Source organism: Symphalangus syndactylus, chromosome 17 (assembly GCF_028878055.3).
Source record: "Symphalangus syndactylus isolate Jambi chromosome 17, NHGRI_mSymSyn1-v2.1_pri, whole genome shotgun sequence".
NCBI classification, from domain to species: Eukaryota; Metazoa; Chordata; class Mammalia; order Primates; family Hylobatidae; genus Symphalangus; species Symphalangus syndactylus.
Window position 1 is genome coordinate 94,568,501 of NC_072439.2, and position 22,447 is coordinate 94,590,947.

The window sequence follows — 22,447 nt, forward strand, 5'->3', positions numbered from 1 at the left end:
GTTGAGGTGGGTGGGTCACTTGAGGTCAGGAGTTCGAGACCAGCCTGACCAACATGGTGAAACCCCGTCTGTACTAAAAATATAATAATTAGCCAGGCATGTTGGCGGGCGCCTGTAACCCCAGCTACTTGGGAGGCTGAGGCAGGAGAATCACTTGAACCCAGGAAGTAGAGGTTGCAGGGAACCGAGATCGCGCCATTGCACTCCAGCCTGGGTGACAGAACAAGACTCTCAAAAAAAATAAATAAATAAAAGGGAATGCAATGCCCATAATGGGTTCAGGCATACTTAAAGGATGACTCAGCATGGAGAAGGGCTTGAAAGGATGCAAGACTGGAAGCAAAATCCCAGTGAGATTATTACAACAATCCATGAGACAGATGGTAGTGGCCTGGCCTATGGTGACGGAATGGAGAGAAGAAAACATAGTCCAAAAAAGGTAGCAGAATTGACAGGCCTCATTTCCTCTTCAGCTCCAGGGTAGGGAGAAGCCCAGGATGGCTGCCAAGTTCATGTCTTGGGCACCTCATGTGTGGTAGTGTGGCTGACTGAGAAGAAGCAGGTTTGGGGCACAGATAGATTCACTTTAAACACTGACCTTATGTCACCTTTGGGTCATCCAACAATTGTCAAAGAGGCAGTCAAGAGGTCTGAGTTGGAACACAGGCTTGGGAGACAGAGACTGGCACTTTAAGATAGATCACAGAGGCCAGGTGCGGTGGCTCACGCCTGTAATCCCAGCACTTTGGGAAGCCGAGGCGGGCAGATCACGAGGTCAGGAGATCAAGACCATCCTGACTAACACGGTGAAACCCCGTCTCTACTAAAAATACAAAAAATTAGCTGGGCGTGGTGTCGGGTGCCTGTAGTCCCAGTTACTCAGAAGGCTGAGGCAGGAGAATGGTGTGAACCTGGGAGGTGGAGCTTGCAGTGAGCCGAGATCGCGCCACTGCACTGTAGCCTGGGCGACAGAGCGAGACTCCATCTCAGAAAAAAAAAAAAAAAAAGATCACAGAAAGTGTTGAGGGAAGAAAAGAGAAAAGCAGTCACCAAGGGTTGGACAAATCCATCCTTTACACAGGGATGGAGAAAAAGGAGAAAACCAAAAAGAATATGTTCTCATGAAAGCCAAGGGAGGAAAGCATTTAGGGACAAGAATGGTCAACAGGGTCAAGCTGGAGAAGAATGCCAAGTCACAGCACCATGTTCTGGTTTGGTTGGTTTTTTCCTTTAGGGTATTGATCATAATCTGTAAAGCTTCTTTTTTTTTTCTTTGCCCATCTCCTCCTAAGACTGTATAAGTAACATGAAGATTTGTTCCCTATTGTACTCCTATGGCCCAGTAGAAGACTTGTTGCACAGGCCAGGTGCGGTGGCTCACGCCTGTAATCTCAGCACTTTAGGAGGCCGAGGCGGGCAGATCACGAGGTCAGGAGTTCGAAACAAGCCTGGCCAACATGGTGAAACCCTGTCTCTACTAAAAATACAAAAATTAGCCAGGTATGGTTGCGCCCGCCTGTAGTCCCAGCTACTCGGGAGGCTGAGGCAGGAGAATCACTTGAACCCAGGAGGCAGAGGTTATGGTGAGCTGAGATCGTGCCACTGCACTCCAACCTGGGCGACAAAGTGAGACTCTGTCTCAAAAAAAAAAAAAAAGACTTGTTGCACAAAGGTCTCCAAGGTCTCTGTTGAAGAAATTGATGAAGGATGGATGTATGAATGCTTCAGGAAGGAAACAATACTGAAAAAGAACTACAGATGGAAAAGGCAGCGATAATACCCAGGTGAAGGGCCCGAGATGGCAGAGAGGATGGAGCCAGGGTTGGTTGGTCTTGGATGACACAGAGACATCAGGTGGATCATTTCCCATCAATCCTCCTCCCCAAGAAACAGAGATTTTTAAATTGTTTCCTATGAGGTTCTACATTGTCCAGACAGTTCACTATTCCATGGAGAAATGAATGTTTCCATTCCTATTGAGACTTTATTGCGGCCGGGCGCAGTGGCTCACGCCTGTAATCCCAGCACTCCGGGAGGCCGAGGCAGACGGATTACGAGGTCAGGAGATCGAGACCATCGTGGCTAACAAGGTGAAACCCCGTCTCTACTAAAAATACAAAAAAAAAAAAAAAAAAAAAAAGACTTTATTGCCAGAAAACCATGAGTAAGTAGGTTGGGAATGGGGCTTCTCTGAGAATTTCAAATACAGTCCTCTGCGTCATGAGCACCAGGATCTCAAGAAGTTATTTCACCCCAACAACCAATTGTGTACCATCCTATGAATATGCTTCAATGCTTTAAGATAAGTCAATGTACAAACATATGCCCTCAGAAAGCAGGAAAGCTGGAAGGGTTATTCATATTAACAAATAATTAGTCACTTTTTAGTCACTGTAAGAGTCACTCACAGCACTAAAGAGGCCAATCCCTTAGTTCACATAAAACCCAACTCAATTTATAAATTGTGACCTCAAAGTCAACTTTCTAAAAATACATTTGGCATCTGCCTTTCCCTGAAAAATAGATCTGCTCCCCCATTATCCCCACAATGATAGACTACATTAACTATGTCCTAATTAAATGTTCTAAATCTGAAATTAAACCCAATGGGGGAGTGTGGGGGAAAGCCTGCATCTTCATAAGGCTGCCCTAATTTACTGAGTGTCAAGGGTCCAATTGACCTTTATACCTCTTTAAATCAATCAATTAGCTGGGACAAACCTTCTCACTTTCAAAAGGAGGCTGTAGATAGGATGAGATTTCATACCAAGGACTTTTCAATAAACAAAATCACAAGCATCAAAAGAATGTTTGTCCTGGGAGCTGCCAAGGAAGGTGAACTGGTAAGAGTAAAAAGGCTCTGGAGCAGGAACCAGAACCATATTAGCAACTGGCTTTCAGGAGATCAACACCATTATCTTTTCCACTCTGCCCACTACCCCCTCACTTCTGTTCTTTCGCTCAGTGTGTGGCACCACCCCACGTTCGTACACCAGCAACCACACAGAGCCCGGCGTAGTCAGTTTTGTGAAGGTGCAAAGAAGGAAGGAGCCGGACTGCCGATGTCTGAATCCAGCCTCTATCACTAGCTTGAGCAAGGTGATTTCCTGGCTTTAGGTTTCTTATCTATACAGTGCGGACGGGTAACAGTACTCTCCTTACGGGATTGTTCTGAGGATTAAATGGATTAATAATTCTAAGTACTTGGAACATCGCCTAGCAAACAGTGGGGAAGAGTTTCTCCATTTCATCATTCTCATCACCACCGTCACTGTTTGACCTTGAGCAAGTCACTGTTCACTAGGGGTTAAGTTTCTCCCTCAGTACAATGATGGGGTGGATGAGCTGATCTCAGAAAGATTCCCACTAGCTTAACTCCTCTCTAATTCTTTGAATCCTATTACAACACCCTAAATCCTCCTAAGCTCTAAGACCAGCCACAGGGAGTGAAGGTTATGCTGGTTCTTTCAGATCCCGAGGAGGTGTTTCAGCCCATGCAGCATCAACTCCTCCCAGCCACAGGCTGGTCCTATAGTCCAGACTCCAGCCTGTCCGCCTTGATTATAGATATTAATTGTTCAGAGATCAAAATATTCATCATGCTATTCAAAGCTGTGGAAACAGCACAGGCATAAGAAAAGGTCACACTTTTTAGAGGAAAGAAACCAGAGAGAAAGAGATGAGGAACAAATCAAAAGACCAAAGCAAACACGACAGACCAAAAATACACCTTGCCTATGAGGCTATTTATTTAGCATCCTTCCTCTAATAGCAATTAAGAGAACTTCAAACTACAAGGTGGCTTTGTAACAGGGGAAATTTTCCCTACCTTGAAGCACAGCCCTCTTGAAGTGAGTTCCCTTGTCTTCAAAGTCAGGAGAATCTTCCCTGGGGCACAAATGCTATGAAGCCAACTGTCTCAGGTAGAAGTATCTTTCTTAGAAAGCATTACTTACCCAACATTTACTTAACCCCCATTCCGCCCAAAAGTAAAGACAGCGTTCAGGATGAGCAAGTCCCCTTTTCTTTTTGGCCCTCAGTTTCCGTGTCTATAAAACGGAGGAAGGAGGAAGTCAAGCCACCTAATTTTCAAGTTTCCTGGCAGCACTAAAATTGTAAGAATCTGTCCATGATTTGTACACTTTGCATGATAAGGGGTTCTATTTTGCTTTTTAAATGAAGTCTTGAAAAAAAGTTCATAGTTATTTGCCAATTTCTGCCTAAAGCTAGACTTCTTGGGTTAAATCGTCACTTTATTAGTAGCTCTGTGACTCTGGGCAAATTACTTAACCTCTCTGTGTTTCAGATTTCTCATCAGTAAAATAAGGATAGTAGTACTAATAGAGTTTGGATATTTGCTATCCCAACAACTGGTATCTCATGTTGAAATGTAATCCCCAGCGTTAGAGGCGGGCCTGGCAGGAGGCATCTGGATCATCGGGGCAGATGCCCCATGAATGGCTTGGGCCATCCCCCTGGTGATAAGCAAGCTCTCACTCTGAGCTGTTGAGAGGTCTGGTCATTTAAAAGCATGGGGGCACCTTTTCCCCCACATTTACTTGCTCCTGCATTTGCCATGTGAAGTGCCTGCTGCCACTTTCCTTCCATCATGATTGGAAACTCTCTGAGGCCTCACCAGAAGCTGAGCAGATGCCAGCACTATGCTTCCTGTACCACCTGCAGAACTGTGAGCCAATTAAACCTCGTTTTAAATTACCAGTCTCGGGTATGTCTTTACAGCAATGTAAAAACAGCCGAATACAAGTACCTTCATCATAGTGTTGGTGTTAGGACTGATTTAGCTAATATATATAAAGTACTTAGAACCACACCTGGAACATAGTTCGCAATATTTTAGTGTGGTTATTATTATTTTCAAACGTTTTCCCATTCAAAGAGAAAATGTATTCAGAAGACAGTATGCAGGGACAAACACACACAGCAGGGAACCTGGGTTCTAGTCACGATTCTGCCCCAAACTAGCTGTATGCTGTGGATGAACCCCCACCCTTCTCTGGGTTCTCAGTTTTCAGAGCAGGCCGCAAAAGAAATTTCCTGAAAGTATTCAGATCAGAGGTGATAAGTTGACAGGCGGTGTTCTGTCTGACCTACAGTTTTAATCCCCATGGTGTTTCTTTAAAATTTGATTTATTCTCAGTACTTAAAATCTGGAGATTTTTCATAAAAATCCAAAACATCCAAAGTTCTATTGGCCCAGACCCTCAGCCCCGGGCCCTTGGCTGTCGTTTGTAAAGTGGGGTCCCTCAACCAGCAGCAGCTGCATTACCTGGAAACTCATCAGAAATGCAAATTCTCAGGCTCCATTCCAGCGTTACAGAATCAGAAACTGTGGAAGTGGGGCCTGACCATCTGTGTTTCAACAAGCAGGACACTGATACACACTGAAGTTCCAGAACCACTGCAGTGGAGGAACAACGGGCAGTGGCCCCATCAGACAACAGGGACAAGAGGTGATCTCCACTTCCCAACGTACCCTGCCTCCCTGGCACCCCTGACTCATACTGAGGAGTCGGCATTTACTGAGCCACCCACCACCCTCATCTTCCTTACCGTCCAGTCCCTGGGAGGTCTTGGGCTCGGCAGCTCTGGCCTAGGTGGACCATCTTTCTCACAACAGGGTAATGAGCCCGCAGGCACCATATGCCCGTAGGACTGTGTTGTTCCCAATCAAAACTGTATGAAAAGCAGGCTGTGCACACCAAGGGCACAGTTGAAAGAACAAACTGTTGAGTTGCCTTTATTAATCACAACACAATCCGCACAAGCAGCTGCTATTAAGAACAGCTGCAGTGCTAAAACGGTGATCTTGAAGCAGCCTAAAACCGTGCTTACAGCTGAATGCCCATCAGGCACAGGCACACTTGCAGTCAGCTGGCTTAGCCCTTCCTCCCGAGCCTCACTCAGTGCCTTCTCCAGACCAGAAATCATCCCCTTTCCATTCCTTGTGGCAGGGTGGGATGGTGTAGAAAAGGTTTTGTTTTGTTTTTAAATTATTGCCAGCTTGGGCAACACGGCAAGACCCTGTCTCTGCAAAATATTCAAAAATTAGCCAGGCGTGGCCGGGTGCCGTGGCTCACGCCTGTAATCCCAGCACTTTGGGAGGCCGAGGCAGGCGGATCAGGAGGTCAGGAGTTCGAGACCAGCCTGACCAACATGGTGAAACGCCGTCTATACTAAAAATACAATAATTAGCCAGGGGTGGTGGTGGGCGCCTGTAATCCCAGCTACTTGGGAGGCTAAGGCAGGAGAATCGCTTGAACCCGGGAGGCAGAGGTTCAAGTGAGCCAAGATCATGACATTGCACTCCAGCCTGAGTGACAGAGCACGCCCTGTGTCAAAAAAAAAAGAAAAAAAAAATTAGCCAGGCGTGGAGGTGTGTGCCTGTAGTGCCCGCTACTCAGGAGTCTGAGGTGGGAAAATTGCTTCAGCCCAGGAGGTTGAGGCTGCAGTGAGCCGAGATCGCGCCACTGCACTCCAGCCTGGGTGACAGAGCAAGCCCTGTCTCAAAAAGAAGAAAAAGAAAAGAAAAGGAAAGGAAAAGAAAAGAAAATTACTGTAAAATGAAGAATGAGGTGAGTTTCAAAGGATTTGAGTTTGATCCCACCTCAACCATTTAGTGATCCTGAGTGAGTTACTTAACTTCTCTTGATGATGGTTTCTTCCTGTGTTAAAATAGATAAAACAATAATACTTACTTCCTAGGGTTGCTGAGGAATAAATCCAATCAGATTATACATATGAAAGTATTTTGTAAATTGTGGAGGACTAGATAAAAATAGAGGCTTATCAGCATCATCGCATGAAAGCTGCAGTTTGAACCATAAATCATAAAATGTAGAAGTCACTGTTTCTGGCCTAGGACTATCAGGGGTAAAATCTGAGAATCACATGGCCACAGAGTGCCTTTCGAGGACTTGTAATCCAACTTTTCTACATTCCTCCTACTCCACCCCCGCCATCCCTGAATGCTATTAACAGGAGTCTAGCAAAAGTGTGGTCCCACCTGGAAAACCTTTACCCACAGGAAGCAGCTCACTAAATGCCAAGGCAGGCAGCCCCACCCCATCATAAGCCTTATCTGAACATACACCATTCCTCCTTACGGAGACCAAATTAAACTTGCTGAAATTTCAGCTGCCTTGAAAGCTCCTTTCAAGTTTACCCCTCACCTCAGGGCCTTTACACCTGCTGTCTGTCTACCTGGAATACACTTCCACCCAGTCTTCAGATGGCTGCTGCTGCTGCTGCTTCCATTTCAAACGTCTCTGCCTCAGGGAAGACTTTTTTTTTTTTTTTTTTTGAGACGGAGTCTCACTGTTGCCCAGGCTGGAGTGCAGTGGCGTGACCTCGGCTCACTGCAGGCTCCGCCCCCCGGGGTTCACGCCATTCTCCTGCCTCAGCCTCCCACGTAGCTGGGACTACAGGGGCCCGCCACCTCGGCCGGTTAATTTTTTGTATTTTTTGTAGAGACGGGGTTTCACTGTGTTAGCCAGGATGGTCTCGATCTCCTGACCTCGTGATCCGCCCGCCTCGGCCTCCCAAAGTGCTGGGATCACAGGCATGAGCCACCGCGCCTGGCCCAGGGAAGGCTTCTCAATCATTCTTCACTCTATCCTACCTAGCTGCCCACCATCATCGTATTCTTTGCTTCTTGTTCTTTTACAGCACACACCCCTGTTTACTTGCATGCTTAATTTTGTTAAATCCTCCAGAGAACAGCAGATCTATGGAAGTAGTGGTCTTGGTTCTTATTCACTACTCTGTGCACTTACATAGTAATTGCACCGGTAATTACACTAGCACATGGCAGGCATGCCAACATATGTTGAATGAAGTTATGAATGAATGAATGCTTAACACCATTCTACACACATTGTAGATATTCAAATACTAGTTGCAAGAGACAAAAGCCTAAACAAGACTTATACCAACTCCCACTACTGACTTAACTCACAAGTCTTCTTGCGTTAAGGAAAAAATATAAAATATAAACAAATTGAACAGTTCCCCATGCCAGCTTTATTCATAGCAGCACTGTCCCTAGTTATCTCTTTATCTTGTGTAGAGTGAATTCATGAAAAGGCACTTAAGTGGATGAAAAACAAATAGCTGTTTCCTGGAAACAGGGCCTCACAGAAGGGCATAATTATGAACAGTTCTTAAAAGAGATCACTCAGCTGGCAAGTACTTACTCAGGTCTATTGTAAACACTGTCACAAGCCCTAAGGACGAGTTGGGCAAGGCCTAAGAATCAGACCTAGGGAATGAATGTCTATAGGGCTTGTATTTACTCATTCCACTCTCAATCAGATTCACCCCCTACAGACCCTTGGCTCAGGTGGAGAGCAGAGAGGTCCAAAGAGGAATGAAACCTACTATCCTTCCCTTGTCTACGACTACAGAATCAACCCCCGCAACCCAAGAAAGATGGCTAAGGGTAAAAAAGCCTATAAGCTCTTTGCAGGTGATATACTGACTGTGGCAGAAGACACCCAATAGCTGGGAGTCTTGATCTACAACCGATTCTGTGACCTAGAACTCAGTCACATCACCTCCCAGAGACCCAGTACTCCCATCTAGAAATGGGGATTAATACTTCCTACACAATCTTTCTCAAACGCCTGACCTAAGGATAATACCATACCAGATGTGAATATTTATTGTCATCTATAAAGCAGTGTGCAAAGGTAAATTAGTACTGATGGCAAATAACAGTAGTTTCTAATAATAAAGAATTCCTACAACTTGCATTCCAGATTAACCATCCAAACACTTGGAGGCACTTGGAGGATGACTGATAAGCACACTAAATGCCATAATGAGAAAGATAACATGTGCCCACTGTGCATTCTGGAAAGCCCTGAGTATGGGCGTGCCAGAGGTCCAGAAGTACCCTCACATGCCTGTGAAGAAACACTGGGGTCCACAAGAAAGGGAACATTCCTATGAGTCGTGAGTTGCAGTTTGCTGTTCCCAGTCAACAAGCTACAGCAATCACTATGGACATTTCTTATATTGCCCTAGGATAGGTCTTAAGGAATGTAGAAAAACTTGCCCTACATCCGTCTGCCACATAAGGAGATAAGATCAAGATTTTGTGGACTCCAGAAAACGATACAGCAAAACTCAATGGATGTTTAAAAATCATAAAGAGACAAGGTTAGAAAGTGCTAATTTCTCAGAGACTGCAATAAAAAGCTTCACTGGGAAGAGCTCTTTTAAAGAGTGACTCAAGTCACATCACACTTAGTGAGCACCTACTATGTGCATGACCGCCTGGGTGCTGCAAAGATAAATAAGCCAGGGATTCTTTAAAGCATGGGAAAGAATAGGCTTAGGGCCACAAAAGGGACCAGGCATTAGGAGGAAACACTGGAAAGGTAAATTTTTTTTTTTTTTTTTGAGACAGTCTCCCTCTGTCGCCCATGCTGCAGTGCAGTGGCGCGATCTAGGCTCACTGCAAGCTCCGCCTCCCGGGTTCATGCCATTCTCCTGCCTCAGCCTCCCGACTAGCTGGGATGACAGACGCCCGCGACCACGCCCAGCTAATTTTTTGTATTTTTTTTTTAGTAGAGACAAGGTTTCACCGTGTTGGCCAGGATGGTCTCGATCTCCTGACCTTGTGATCTGCCCGCCTCGGCCTCCCAAAGTGCTGGGATTACAGGCATGAGCCACCGTGCCCGGCCAAATTTTCTTCTTCTCTAAGAGATATAGGAAGGCTTCATGAGTCAAGTGGCATTTGAGCTGGGAGAGAAAAATAAAGCGGACATAAGGTGTCAGAAGTCCATCTGTAGAACCTGGGACATTTAATTGTTTCTGTGACATGGATCCTCTCGACAGACTGTAGAAGCTTATAGATCCCTGCAGAGAACAGCATATTTAAGTGAATATGATAATATCACACAGGATTTCCAAGAAAATCAGTTATTAAAATACAAAATGCGGCCGGGCACGGTGGCTCACGCCTGTAATCCCAGCACTCTGGGAGGCCGAGGCGGGAGGATCACGAGGTCAGGAGATCGAGACCATCCTGGCTAACACGGTGAAACCCCCGTCTCCACTAAAAATACAAAAAAATTAGCCAAGCATGGTGGCAGGCACCTGTAGTCCCAGCTACTCAGGAGGCTGAGGCGAGAGAATGGTGTGAACCCGGGAGGCGGAGTTTGCAGTGAGCCAAGATCGCACCACTGCACTCCAGCCTGGGTGACACAGCGAGACTCTGTCTCAAAAAATAAAATAAAATAAAATAAAAATACAAAATGCATTTTTAAAGTAAATTTGTGATAGAGTACCCTATGTGATTATTAGTGCCTTAAATAGTAAAATCTAGCAGCAAGTCTAATATGTACCATAATTTCAAAGCAGCAGTAAGCATTTTTTGAGATATCTGCAACAACTGTAATGTGAAATAAAAATGCCTGGGATTTCTATTGGCAACAAAAACATACGTACCACTAATAACACTAGGGTTTCCCATCTATATTTATAATGAAAGAAAATGCTATATTTAAGTTAGAGGTTAGTACAAATAAAGATGTCCTTTTTTCCCCACTCAAGTTCACAGGTTCCATGCTGTTTCCATGGACCCAGGTTAGGGAAGGAACTCTGATAGAGAAAAGAGCCTTGGCCAGGCGCGGTGGCTCACGCCTGTAATCCCAACACTTTGAGAGGCTGAGGTGGGTGCATCACTCGAGGCCAGGAGTTCAAGACCAGCCTGGCCAACATGGCGAAACCCCACCTCTACTAAAAATACAAAAAATTAGCCAGGCATGGTGACACGCACCTGAAATCCCAGCTACTCCAGAGGCTAACGCAGGAGAATCACTGGAACCCGGGAAGCAGAGGTTGCAGTGAGCCGAGACTGCGATTGGCCACTGCTCTCCAGCCTGAGTGACAGAGCAAGACTCTGTCTCAAACAAACAAACAAAAAAAGACAGAGAGAGAAAGAAAAGAGCCTAAGAGCCTAAGCAAAGAAAGAAAGTGAGAAATATGGGGTGTGTGTTACATGACAATGCAGAACATGCAGAGACAGGAGACGGCATGGAAAGGTAGGTAAAATCCTCAGAAGATGGCGGATAAGGTAGGTACAATCCTCGGAGGTCACCAATGTGAGAATTCATTACTCCCAATTATTAAATAATAGAATAGAGGTGGGGCGTGGTAGCTCATGCCTGTAATCCCAACACTTTGGGAGGCCAAGGTGGGAGAATCACTTGAGCCCAAGAGTTCAAGACCAGCCTGGGCAACATAACGAGACCACCATCTCTACAAAAAAAAAAATTAAAAAAATTAACCAGGCATGGCTGTGCCCTCTGTGGCCCCAGGTACTTGGGATGCTGAGGTAGGAGGATCTTGAGCCCAAGAGGTCAAGGCTACAGTGAGCCGTGATGGCACCACTGCACTCCGGCCTGGGCAACAGAGTGAGACCTGTCATTCATACAAATATACATAAATAATAGAATGTGCTCTAAGTTCTAGAAATGTATCTTCTTTGGAATAAAAAGAGATGAATGAAAGAAGCTAGGAAAACATCATTCTACAAGTTTCAACTTAGAGCTCCTCTTTTAAAACGTAGAGGACAGCATGCTGATAAATTTACTCCTAATAAAAGAACACGGATCCCACACCATCTCTGTTATGTAAATGTATGCATATATCTGGGTGTAAGCATATGTATAACACAGATGTTTAGGAAAAATGTGCATCAAAATATTAATGGTGATCCAAGTTTAGGAGTGATTTTACTTTTTCCTTTGCATATCATTGGAAAATGGGCAAAATTAGGCCCAACATAGGTTAGAAGACTTAGGGTAAAACACATACCACATAGTACAAAACAAAGCTGGTACAAGAACTCAGAAATTCCCTTTTCTCTTACTATATGAAAGCTTTCAGATTCAGAATTGAATGCACCTGAACACATGAAGTAGATATAATTATTAAACCCAACTTATATATTTAGAAACTGAGTCTTAAAGTCTGAGTGACTTGCCCAACGTCACACAGCAAATATTAATAACCAGAGATTCAGAGGTAAAATCTGGGTCTCTTGGCCCTCCTGAGTGCAGAATATTGTCCTTGTTAAAAGCCAGGGCTTTGTATTCACCCTGACCCAGGTTAAGCCCCACCTATGCCACTCACTTGCTGGTAAACTTGGATGAATTTGTATATTTTTCTAATTCTAGGGTTCACCACAGTTTTTTTTTTTTTAACCTCAAAGTGTAATGGTGATGATTAAATGATATAGTAAAGTCCTATTACAACCTGTGACATAGCAAACACCCTTGTCTCACTCACTATGCCTCTCTGTCTCTGTCCCAGGTGGAAGAACTCCATTATTACTTTCCAGGAGCAGACAGACATTATCTGCTCACCAGGCTCAGCAGCTTGGTTCTAGTCTCAAAAGTCAACTAGGATCATGCTCATTGTGCCTAGAACAGAGAATGCAGAACATCAGGCCTAACACAGGACAGGATGTTGACGTGCTGAGCAGCTGGTGGGGGGATCTCTGGGGATTCGGATTCAATAGGTCTGAATGGGAGCAGAGATTTTGAATTATTAGAATCTAATATTTCTGTGAATTAAAAAGGGGCTCAGCCTAACTGTGAGCAATGCATTATCCAGTGGGTGGCATGACAAGGAATGACAGGCCTGTCAACAGTTCTAAGCCTCTTCTCTCAAGGACAAAGGGCAGCCACTGCCCAGAACCACGGAGGAGGAATTGAAACCATCCAAACTAGCACAAAAATGAATGTTTAGAGGGATCCCCTGCCCTGGATACATAATGTTCTCAGAGATAGAACAAACTTCCGAGATGATCCTGTCCACTCTGCAGACACGGCACATAGTGAATACAACTCTCGGGAACTTCCCAAGCACATAGAGGCCCACGAAACACCAGTGCACGATAAATTCCCACGGTGAATCCTGCTGGGGCAATTCATTAAGAGAAAAGCAGCAATCAAACGCTGGAAAGGTAGGGCTTCAAAATTCCCCGCTCTGGAGATGTAGAAAGTGCCTAAAAATATGGTAGGTTCAGGAGCACCACACTGCGCGTTTACATCTTCGAAATGGCCACATGGCACTTACTGGCCTGAGAGGAGAAACAGCCAGCAAAACATCCTGCTAGAATTGGTGGGCAAAGGAAGCAGGGGAGGGTCCCTGAGGGCCCTTATGAATTCTCAAAGGTTTTGCTCACCATCTTACCCTCAGAACCCTGCATGCTGATTGGCAAACACTATTACATTCATTCAGTATTTGTCAAATGCGTGAAAAAAACAGAGGGAGAGAAAGAGGGACACAGACAGGAAGACAAAAAGAAATTATCTCAGGCGGGGCATGGTGGCTCATGCCTGTAATCCCAGCACTTTGGGAGGCCGAGGTGGGTGGATCACCTGAGGTCAGGAGTTCTACACCAGCCTTGGCCAACAACATGGTGAAATCCCATCTCTACTAAAAATACAAAAATTGGCCAGGTGTGGTAGTGGGCGCCTGTAATCCCAGCTACTCAGGAGGCTGAGGCAGGAGAATCACTTGAACCCAGGAGGCAGAGGTTGCAGTGAGCCGAGATCATGCCACTGCACTCCAGCCTGGGCAACAAGGGTGAAACTCTATCTCAAAAAAAAAAAAGAAAAAAAGAAAAAAAGAAATTATCCTTGCTCCTCCAGTCTAGGCAGGCTACTGAGTGTAGTATGTCTCACCCAAAAGTGATGGAAACTGATTGCTACTACAGTAAAAGGAACATGAGCTTCTGAGTCAGGAATAACTGGATTCAATCTCCAACTCTGAATGATCTTAGCCTAAGTTCTTGACTTCTTTCTTTGAGCCTCACCATTTCATCTTTAAAAGGGGGTAACAGCACCTATTTCGCTTCCGAAATAGGCATGATACTTATGCTTACACAGTTGTGGAAAAAAGATTACATGAGCTAATGGACTTAGGCAAAGTAGCTAGAACCATGGTCAGCACATGGTATGAGCCAAAATCCTCCTGGGCTACCCTAATTGTACTGCATAGTTCTTTCAGATGTCAAGCTGCAGAAATAATTCCAATTTAAGTTCACTGGATTTTCTAAGAAAGTATATTTTTATCCCAGCACTCTGGGAGGTCGAAGCAGGAGGACTGTTTGAACTCGGGTGTGACACCAGCCTGGACAACATGGCGAAACCCTGTCTCTACCAAAATTACAAAAAACTAGCCAGGCGTGGTGTTACACGCCTGCACTCCTAGCTACTTGGGAGACTGGGGTGGGAGGATCACTTGAGCCTAGGAAGTAGAGGTTGCAGTGAGCTGAGATTGTACCACTGCACTCTAGCCTAGGTGACAGAGTGAGACCCTGTCTCAAATAATCAAATAAATAAGTAAATAAACATTTCTTTAAATAATAAACTCATGTATATATTCTTTTTTAGTTAGCAAAGTAATTTCACATTCTGACATAACAGTTCTGAAAAACAATGCTTACTGTTATCCATGTTTAATGAATGAAAAAACTGGCCAGGCATGGTGGTTCATGCCTGTAATCCCAGCACTTTGGGAGGCCAAGCCAGAAGCATCACTTGAGGCCAGGATTTTGAGACCAGCCTGGGCAACATAGTGAGACTCCATCTACACAAAAATTTTAAAAAATAAAAAATTAGCTGGGCATGGTGGTACACATCTCTAGTCCTAGCCACTAGGGAGGCTGAGACAGGAAGATAGCTTACACCTAGGAATCTGAGGCTGCAGTGAGCCATGATCATACTATTGCACTCCAGGCTGGACAACGGAGCAAGATCCTGTCTCAAAAAAAAAGAGAAAGAGAATACTAAGACCACACAGCCAACGAGAGGCAGACTGGGAATGAAACTATAGATTTTAACATTTTATTATAATTACTATGATTTTCTCAATCAAAAATTCAAATAGGAGATCTTATTATAGAATACTTGAACTCAGACTGTTCCAGAAATCTACTTATATTATGCTAAAACTTACAGCTAAAATCGAAACAAAATCCTGAAAGACGTGATTTTTTAAAACAAAGCCTTTCCTCTGGATTTTATGCATCTATTCTTAATAGTCTCAAGTAGGAGAAGAGGAACATGTTTTAGAGTAAGGCTGACCTGAGTTTTGTAGCATCTCTACCATCCATTAGCTACGTGACCCTGGATATCCACTTTCTTAACCCCACTAAATTTCAGTATCTTCATCTATGTAATGGGAAAGCAATACCTCCTCAAAAGTCTATGTGAAGTTCCTGGCCCTGAGAAGACATTAGTAAATGATTAACTACCTTAAAAATTATGCCATGGTACCGACCACTTGGTCTGTAGGTTAGGTGACGGCTTGTCTCTTTCCTGCCTTCCCCAGCATCTGCATACCCTCTGTTCTGCATCTGTTCAATGGGGACACAAACCAGTCTCTATCGAACCTCACCAGGGAATGAAGATAACAAAAGAGCTGGCAGAGACATTATGCAAATACCAAATATTATTAAAACATTAATGAACTCCGGCAAGTTCCCTGAATTTTGATAAATGGTGTTTATTACGCACTGCCAGCCTTTCGCACAGTCTGGGCTCTCAGATATTAACTAGATAATAACACCAATCATTCTCCTAAAAGACCAAGGTATAGAGGAATAAGAAGTGAATCTAGGCAATTGCAGCTAACACCTGCCTCCAAGAAAAATCAGAATCTCTGTACAAACAGAGAGCATCAGGACAGATCCCAGAGACCACAGTGGCCACCAGCAGGCTCAGATCAACCCCACAGCCTGTGCAGAACCCTGCTTTGCTAAGACAGTGGAGTGTCTTGGTGTTGACAGGTCATTGATTATGACAGCTGTCTACCACCTCCTTGCTCTTCAGTGTAAAATTCCTCCGAACTAGACAAAATGAAAAGGATCTGTGAAGCTGGAGGGGCTTCAGACTTGGCTAACAATCTTACACAAAGAGAGAGTAACATGCCTCACCACCCCCCACCCCCGCCCAACTGCCTAAAACCTGAGGCAGTATTTTTCTCAGCTCCACTGAAGAGGCTTGTACCCAATTCGTGGTTGGCCACTTCATTCTGTGTGAGGGGATAATATCTGTAAGCTGCTAACAATCCTCAGGTGCAGCTCGGATACAGCACAAAGCCAAGAGGACTTGCCCCACCCCACACCCCACAACTCCCTGAAATGAGGGCCTGGTGCCACCCAAGTGACACCTTAACAAGCTAGGGGTCATTAAGAGACCTTATTTGCATAGTCATTAAAGAACCAAAGCTGTGGCAAGTGAAACAAAGTCTACAAAAAAATGGTTTTGTTCTTTGAGCCAAGCCAAAATCTGCTTTAGAAAAAGTAAATCTACATAGGAACCCCTTGCTGTCGCCAAACCTCCACTTGTCTAGAGCAGCCAGCATCTCATTAAAGGAAAGCAAGGAACTCGCAAATGAATGCAGCACCACACACAGGCAAGCTCATTTCGCCATCTGCCTTCTAGTGTCCAGAGGGGCAAAAGGCTTACATGACACTCTCCTGAATCTTCTCTCCTGTAGGTGGAAATGCTAAATTCCCAGGGGGCAAGAAAGACTGCTTGCAAGGTCAGCTGGGTAAAAAACAACAGAGGCAAATCTAGTTTACCTGTCAACGCAGTGCCACCCATGACATTAAACACATGCAAAAATTAAGCACCCTAGAATAAGTTACTTTTTTATATTTGGATAAAAGCTTTGCTGATTCAGTGTATCAGCTTTGGAGTTACGCACAGAAGTTCCTAATGAGCCAGGCACTTAAATTTACCCTCCCTACATTATCCCATTTCCTGACCTATGACTACCGTAACTGGTGGTGACCCAGTACCTTCTTCTAGTAAATGACCTACGCAAGTGACATCAGAACTGATCTGGGGGCTGTATTAAGACGATGGCAGACTTCCACTATTTGTGCCACAGAGAAAGGCTATGATTAACTAAACAACTTAAGTAACTGCCCTCAGCCTTCTGTGTATGTCCCCACCTTCCTGAGAATCACTGTGTTGGCTTTTGGCTTTGTAAGCATTTTAGGCTTCCCTCTGGAAGCTCACTCCTAAAAGGTTATGAATTTAAATATATATATATATTTAATTCATCTATTCATCTAAATAGTTGAACGGTCGAATCTCTCAATAAAGAGTTTTTCAACCCCATACGCAACGTAAGATACACTTGGAGAGTGCGGCGCAAAAGGCAAAAACCAGCCTAGAGTTTTACCACGTTTCATCCCACTTCCCAACGCGTGAACAACTACCAGCGGACACACACGTTCAGACTGTATTACCCCCTCTTTGGGCAGTGAGGAAGAAGAAAACCTAGAAGGAAGAAGGTATCCCAGGATAGAAGCAGCAACAGCCGGCTGAAACCCAATTAGATTGCAGGAGAGAGAGAAAAGCCCTGTCTTCCTCTGTGGCCAAGAGACCTTTTCCAATCAAATTTTTCAACACCTGGAAAATTGGCTGATCTATTTGTAGAGAGCACACAGAGACGTGCGTTAGAGCAGCGCTATCCTGGAGTACCAGTTCTGCGGAATGTTGACCGCGGGCCACGCACCGCATGACAGCCACGGATCCACTGGCAGAGCCACAAGCTACAACCCAGGCGCCTGGCAAACTCACACTACACCTCAGTAGCAATAATCCCAACGGCAGGACACCTGGGGAGGGTGGGCTCGGTCTCCCGGGCCTGGCTCAAATTATGTTCCTTTACCCAGCATTCAATCATGTTTCAGGAGCCGTAGGTGAGGGGCTGGAGGTGGGAGTGGGGGGCACATTTTCTAGCCCCCGACGTCCCCGCGGTTGGAAACTCTGGGCACCTCTCTCGGCCAGCGCTAAGACAATACACAAAGAGCAGGGAACCGGCGCTCCTCTGCGGCCAGAGCTCCGCGCCTAGTCACGGAAGAGCTGGGAATTAAGAATTCCGAGCTCTGCGAGAGCCCTGAAGAAGCACCGGAAATGCTTCCGAGCGCTTCATAAGAGAAGTCAATTTGCAAATCAAAGTTGCAGGAACTCCGGACGCCCAGACTACTTCAGCGGGTTACTCGGGAACACCCAACAAGTTTGGCCACCGGGGGCTCGGCATGACAGCGCCGCGCCGCGAGACGAGAGAAGCAACTTGTCGCTCGGGCGCCAAGCCAGAGCCCTGAGCCGTCTCCGCTCCCAAGCTCGGGAGAACACCCAAAAGCCGGCGTCGGGAAAGCGGAGGTCCCTGCCTCCGGCAGCCAAATCCCTCAACTGAAGGCACCTCAGGGGCTCACCTGGACTGCACTCGCTTCCAGGGACTTCCCCCAACAGTGCAACGCTTCACCGCGAATGCCTCACCTGCCTGCCAGCCCCCGGTGGCGGAGAAATTAACAAAAGAGCAAGCGAACAGGGGGAAAGGGAGATCCGGCGTAAAGTATAGTAAGGAGGGGAGGGCAGGCAGCTCGGCTTTCGGCGGAGAAAGAAGAGAGAGGCGGAACAGAGATGGCTTATACCCAAGGCACCGGCTCGGGAAGGCAACGAGAAGGGAAGAGGTCGAGAAGGGGGAATGGGTTTTCTACTCCGCTTCCCATCACACACACGCGCACACACACCTCCCCCTTTTTCCTCCTTACCCAGCATGGAAAAGATGAAATCCTTGGCTGTGTGAATCTCCAGCGCTCTCTGGTCGTCGTATTCCCGCTGGTCGTGCTTCGTAAATTCTTGGATGAGTTTGTTCAATTCCTCCACCCGAGCTCCCGACCTGAAATCCAGCTCCGGGAACGCAGGCTTGTTGTTACAGCCCAGGGAGGCTGCCTTGCTGGCGGTGGGAGCCGCCATCTTCATGCAAAACGCGCCGAGTAGCAGCTCCGCGGCAGCGCAGCACCCACCCCCGCCCCCCACCCCGCCCCCCTGGGCCTCCTCCCCTCGCAGGCTCCCAGGCTTTGGCCCCGGCCCGTGGGCGGGTTGGCGGGCGGACGTCTGGGCTGGCAGTTCCCCGCTCCGTGCGCTCTGGGCGTGCGAGCTTCGGGAGGAGCTGGACTGCAGCGAGGGTGCGTGTGTGGCCCCGACACCCTTTTCTCCGGCCCCACGCCCGCCCCGATGCTGCGCGTCCCTGCCCTGCCCTGGCCCTCGCTGGCAGCGACAACGGCGGTCGGAGAGCCAACCGGAGCCTCCCCCGGGCGAGGAAAGTGAAGTGGAAACAATGTGAAATTCACCAGCTCTGAAATCAACAAGCTGCCGGCTCCGGTGTTACGGAGCCAGCACCAGCGTCTCCATTTAAAGGGACAGCGCACCCAGTGGAAAGGAAAATAAATAAATGACAGAGGTCTGCGCGCATATGCCACTTGCCAATCCGTACTTGGGAAGACGCGCGAGGTGTGGATGCATTCGTTCTCCACCTCCACGGCCGTCCCCCCATCCCCTTTCTGGGCAGGGTTTGCCAAGCGCATTCAAGGAGAAGAAAGTCTTCCTCCGTTTGATTTTAAGGGCGGTGTCCTGGGGGAGGACATCTCTGTGCGCCTTTACCTCTCTATCCCAAGAACTCCAGTACCTTTAAATAGTAAAGGAAACTGCCTTAAGGAATATGAAACCTGTCTTCTATCCTTTTCCTCTTGTATGGCCAAGATGATAGGATTGAGCGTATCAAAAAAGAGAGTCCACATCTAAACCAGTATTGGCACTCCCACTAACCCCTAGAATATCCCTACCTTTGTCCAAGGTAATTAATGACCTGAATAACAGCTCATTTATCTTAACATATAAGGAGTTAATGAGATTCAACCTACTCTAATATAAAGCTAGGGAAACTAAAGTGTGGGTGTGGGAGAGGGGAAACAATGAATTGCCCCAGGTTCCAAGAAATGTTGAATGACAAGAGGAAAATTTTCTCATTCAACAGATAAAATTTGAGTACGCACTATTTGCCAGATGGAGTGACAGAATGTGACAGTGATAGCCAAAAGACATGGCTTCTACCATGGAGTTAGGCTTACATGACAAGGCAGGTTCACTCTAAGTCATAGTCCTTTAGGCAGAATAGTCTCAGAGGTAGTTTTAGTGTTTATGGGGTATATCATTCAAACACTTAGGAGGCCCATTGGCTCTGAGAAACATAGGCTATCTTCCTCCCTAATTCTCCAAAATCTCTCTTCTCTATCCCACAGTCCCTGATTTAGATCAGGTCTGTTTCACTTTCTTACCCGAATTCTCATGGCCAAGAATACAAGTTGTTTTGTTAGACATGGAAGGAAGTACAGGCTCTTCCATGCCTTCCCCTATAAAATGGGAATAATAATTCCTGTCTCACAGGTTGTTTTAAGGATTACGTAAGATAAAACAGGTCAAGCACTTAGTACAAGGACTGATATAATAAGTACTTAGCTATTATCAGCTTCTACTATTATTGTTATTAATTCTTTCACTTTTCCTCAATCTAGTAACAACATGTTGCCAGAGTGATTTTAGAAAACACAGATCTGACCACTGACCTCCCCCTGGAATTCCTCTCTTCTTTACTCCGTTTACACCAAAACCAGTTCGCGTCTGCCTTTTTCTTATAGCTTTCCGGAGACCCTCCCCTCAAGCTGGTGGCAACTTTTCCTTCCTCAGAACCTACTCTCGGAAGCTTTCATATGATGCTAATGAATTTTGACCTTGCTTCGTCATTGTTTTTTGTTTTGGGTCGTGTGTGTGTGTATGTGTGTTTGTTTGTTTCTGAGACAGGGTCTTCCTCTGTAGCCCAGGCCAGAGTGCAGTGGCACAATCGTGGCTCACAGCAACCTCAACCTCCTGGCTTAAGCAGTCCTCGCATCTAGGTCTCTCAAAGGGATTACAGGCATGAGCCACCACAACTGACCACTTCATCATTGTTAATGCAAGTTTTAGACTAAAAGATTCTTGGGGATGAGGGCTACATCTCATTCATCTTTGTATTTCCTGCAGCATATGGTCCTACCTTCGGAAGGGTCCTCTATGTTTATTGAATCAAGTAATGAGTGAAGAATTGTGGCATAACCAGTTAATTTCTCTTACTTTTGGTTTCCTTCTCTTTGAAACACACTTCCTCACCCACTCAGTATGAAAGAGAGAGGATCCATGCCTAGATAAATGCTAGTGGACTGATGAGGAAGTGACTTAAAAACTCTGGTTTTTAGGCGGGGCATGGTGGTTCACGCCTCTAATCCCGGTACTTTGGAGGCTGAGTCGGGCAGATTGCCTGAGCTCAGGAGTTCGAGACCAGCCTGGGTAACACAATGAAATCCCATCTCTAGTAAAAATACAAAAAATTAGCCAGGTGTGGCAGCGTGTGCCTGTAGTCCCAGCTACTTGGGAGGCTGAGGCAGGAGAATTGCTTGAACCCGGGAGGAGGAAGTTGCAGTGAGCTGAGATCGCACCACTGTACTCCACCCTGGGTGACAGAGTGAGACTCCGTCTCCAAAAAAAAAAAAAAAAAAAAAAGCAAGCTCTGGCTTTTGCAGCTCTGCTGTGCTGCCCTGACTTCTCATCCTGAGAGGATATTAACATTACCTGGGCAGTACTAGAAGCCACATAAGTGTTTGGAACTCCAGCACAAATTGATCCACTCCCATCTGTCAGTGCTTCACTAGTGATCAATGGCAGGCACCTGTGCGACAGCTGGCTGAGGCAGTCATTCCATAGAGCAGGAGGGTTCTAGTTACCTCCAAACCACGTACAGTTAGAAATACTTCAGGTAATCTTTTTATTTGTTAATTTCCAAACATATGAATGAGGCATCACTAATCTTCCCTTATTTTTACCTTTTCTTGTGATATTTATATCCATAAAGAAACAACAGGTTGTTAGCAGAAAGTATTCCTGTTGTGCCATAGCGCTGGGCCCTGGGGGTTTGAATGAGTGAGTGGTCTCTCTGATGTTCTTCATTGTCTGTTCTCCTTCCCATCAGCCAGATCAGAATTCTATGAATCGTGGACCCTCAATGAGCCTGCATATCCAGATAATGCAATTGGATGGTAAACTAACACCTTCCTAGGCTCCAATAGAACGCTGATAAAATTGTGTCAATATCCCTTGTTGAATTAGAAGAATAGAGAAAAACGATCAAAAACCATAATTTCCTGAATTGATCTATTGGGAGACTTTTTAAGCTCTGAGCTTCTCAAGGGCAAGTACTGTGTTTCTTCACCTGTGTAAACGCTGCATTTAATTTAGTTATTGACCCATCTTATGACCTTAGTTTATATGTTCAAATGAATATATAAAAGAATGAATGAAGCCAGGCACGATGACTCACACCTGTAAACCCAGCACTTTAGGAGGCCAAGGTGGGCAGATCGCGAGGTCAGGAGTTCAAGACCAGCCTGGCCAACATAGTGAAACCCCGTCTCTACTAAAAATACAAAAATTAGCTAGGCATGGTGGCATGCACCTGTAGTCTCAGCTAGTTGGGAGGCTGAGGCAGGAGAATCGCTTGAACCCGGGAGGCGAAA

General features: G+C 45.8%; 1 protein-coding gene across 1 annotated transcript in view; it reads right to left on the reverse strand.

The window, feature by feature from the left end:
- Window positions 1–19,104, reverse strand: part of MB21D2 (Mab-21 domain containing 2) — a 124,489-nt gene extending 105,385 nt beyond the window's left edge. The window contains exon 1 of the mRNA XM_063621976.1: window positions 18,614–19,104. Coding sequence (XP_063478046.1) covers window positions 18,614–18,824 — 211 coding nt within the window. The 5' untranslated portion in view covers window positions 18,825–19,104. The remainder of the gene's footprint in view (window positions 1–18,613) is intronic.
- Window positions 19,105–22,447: the final 3,343 nt, after the last annotated feature.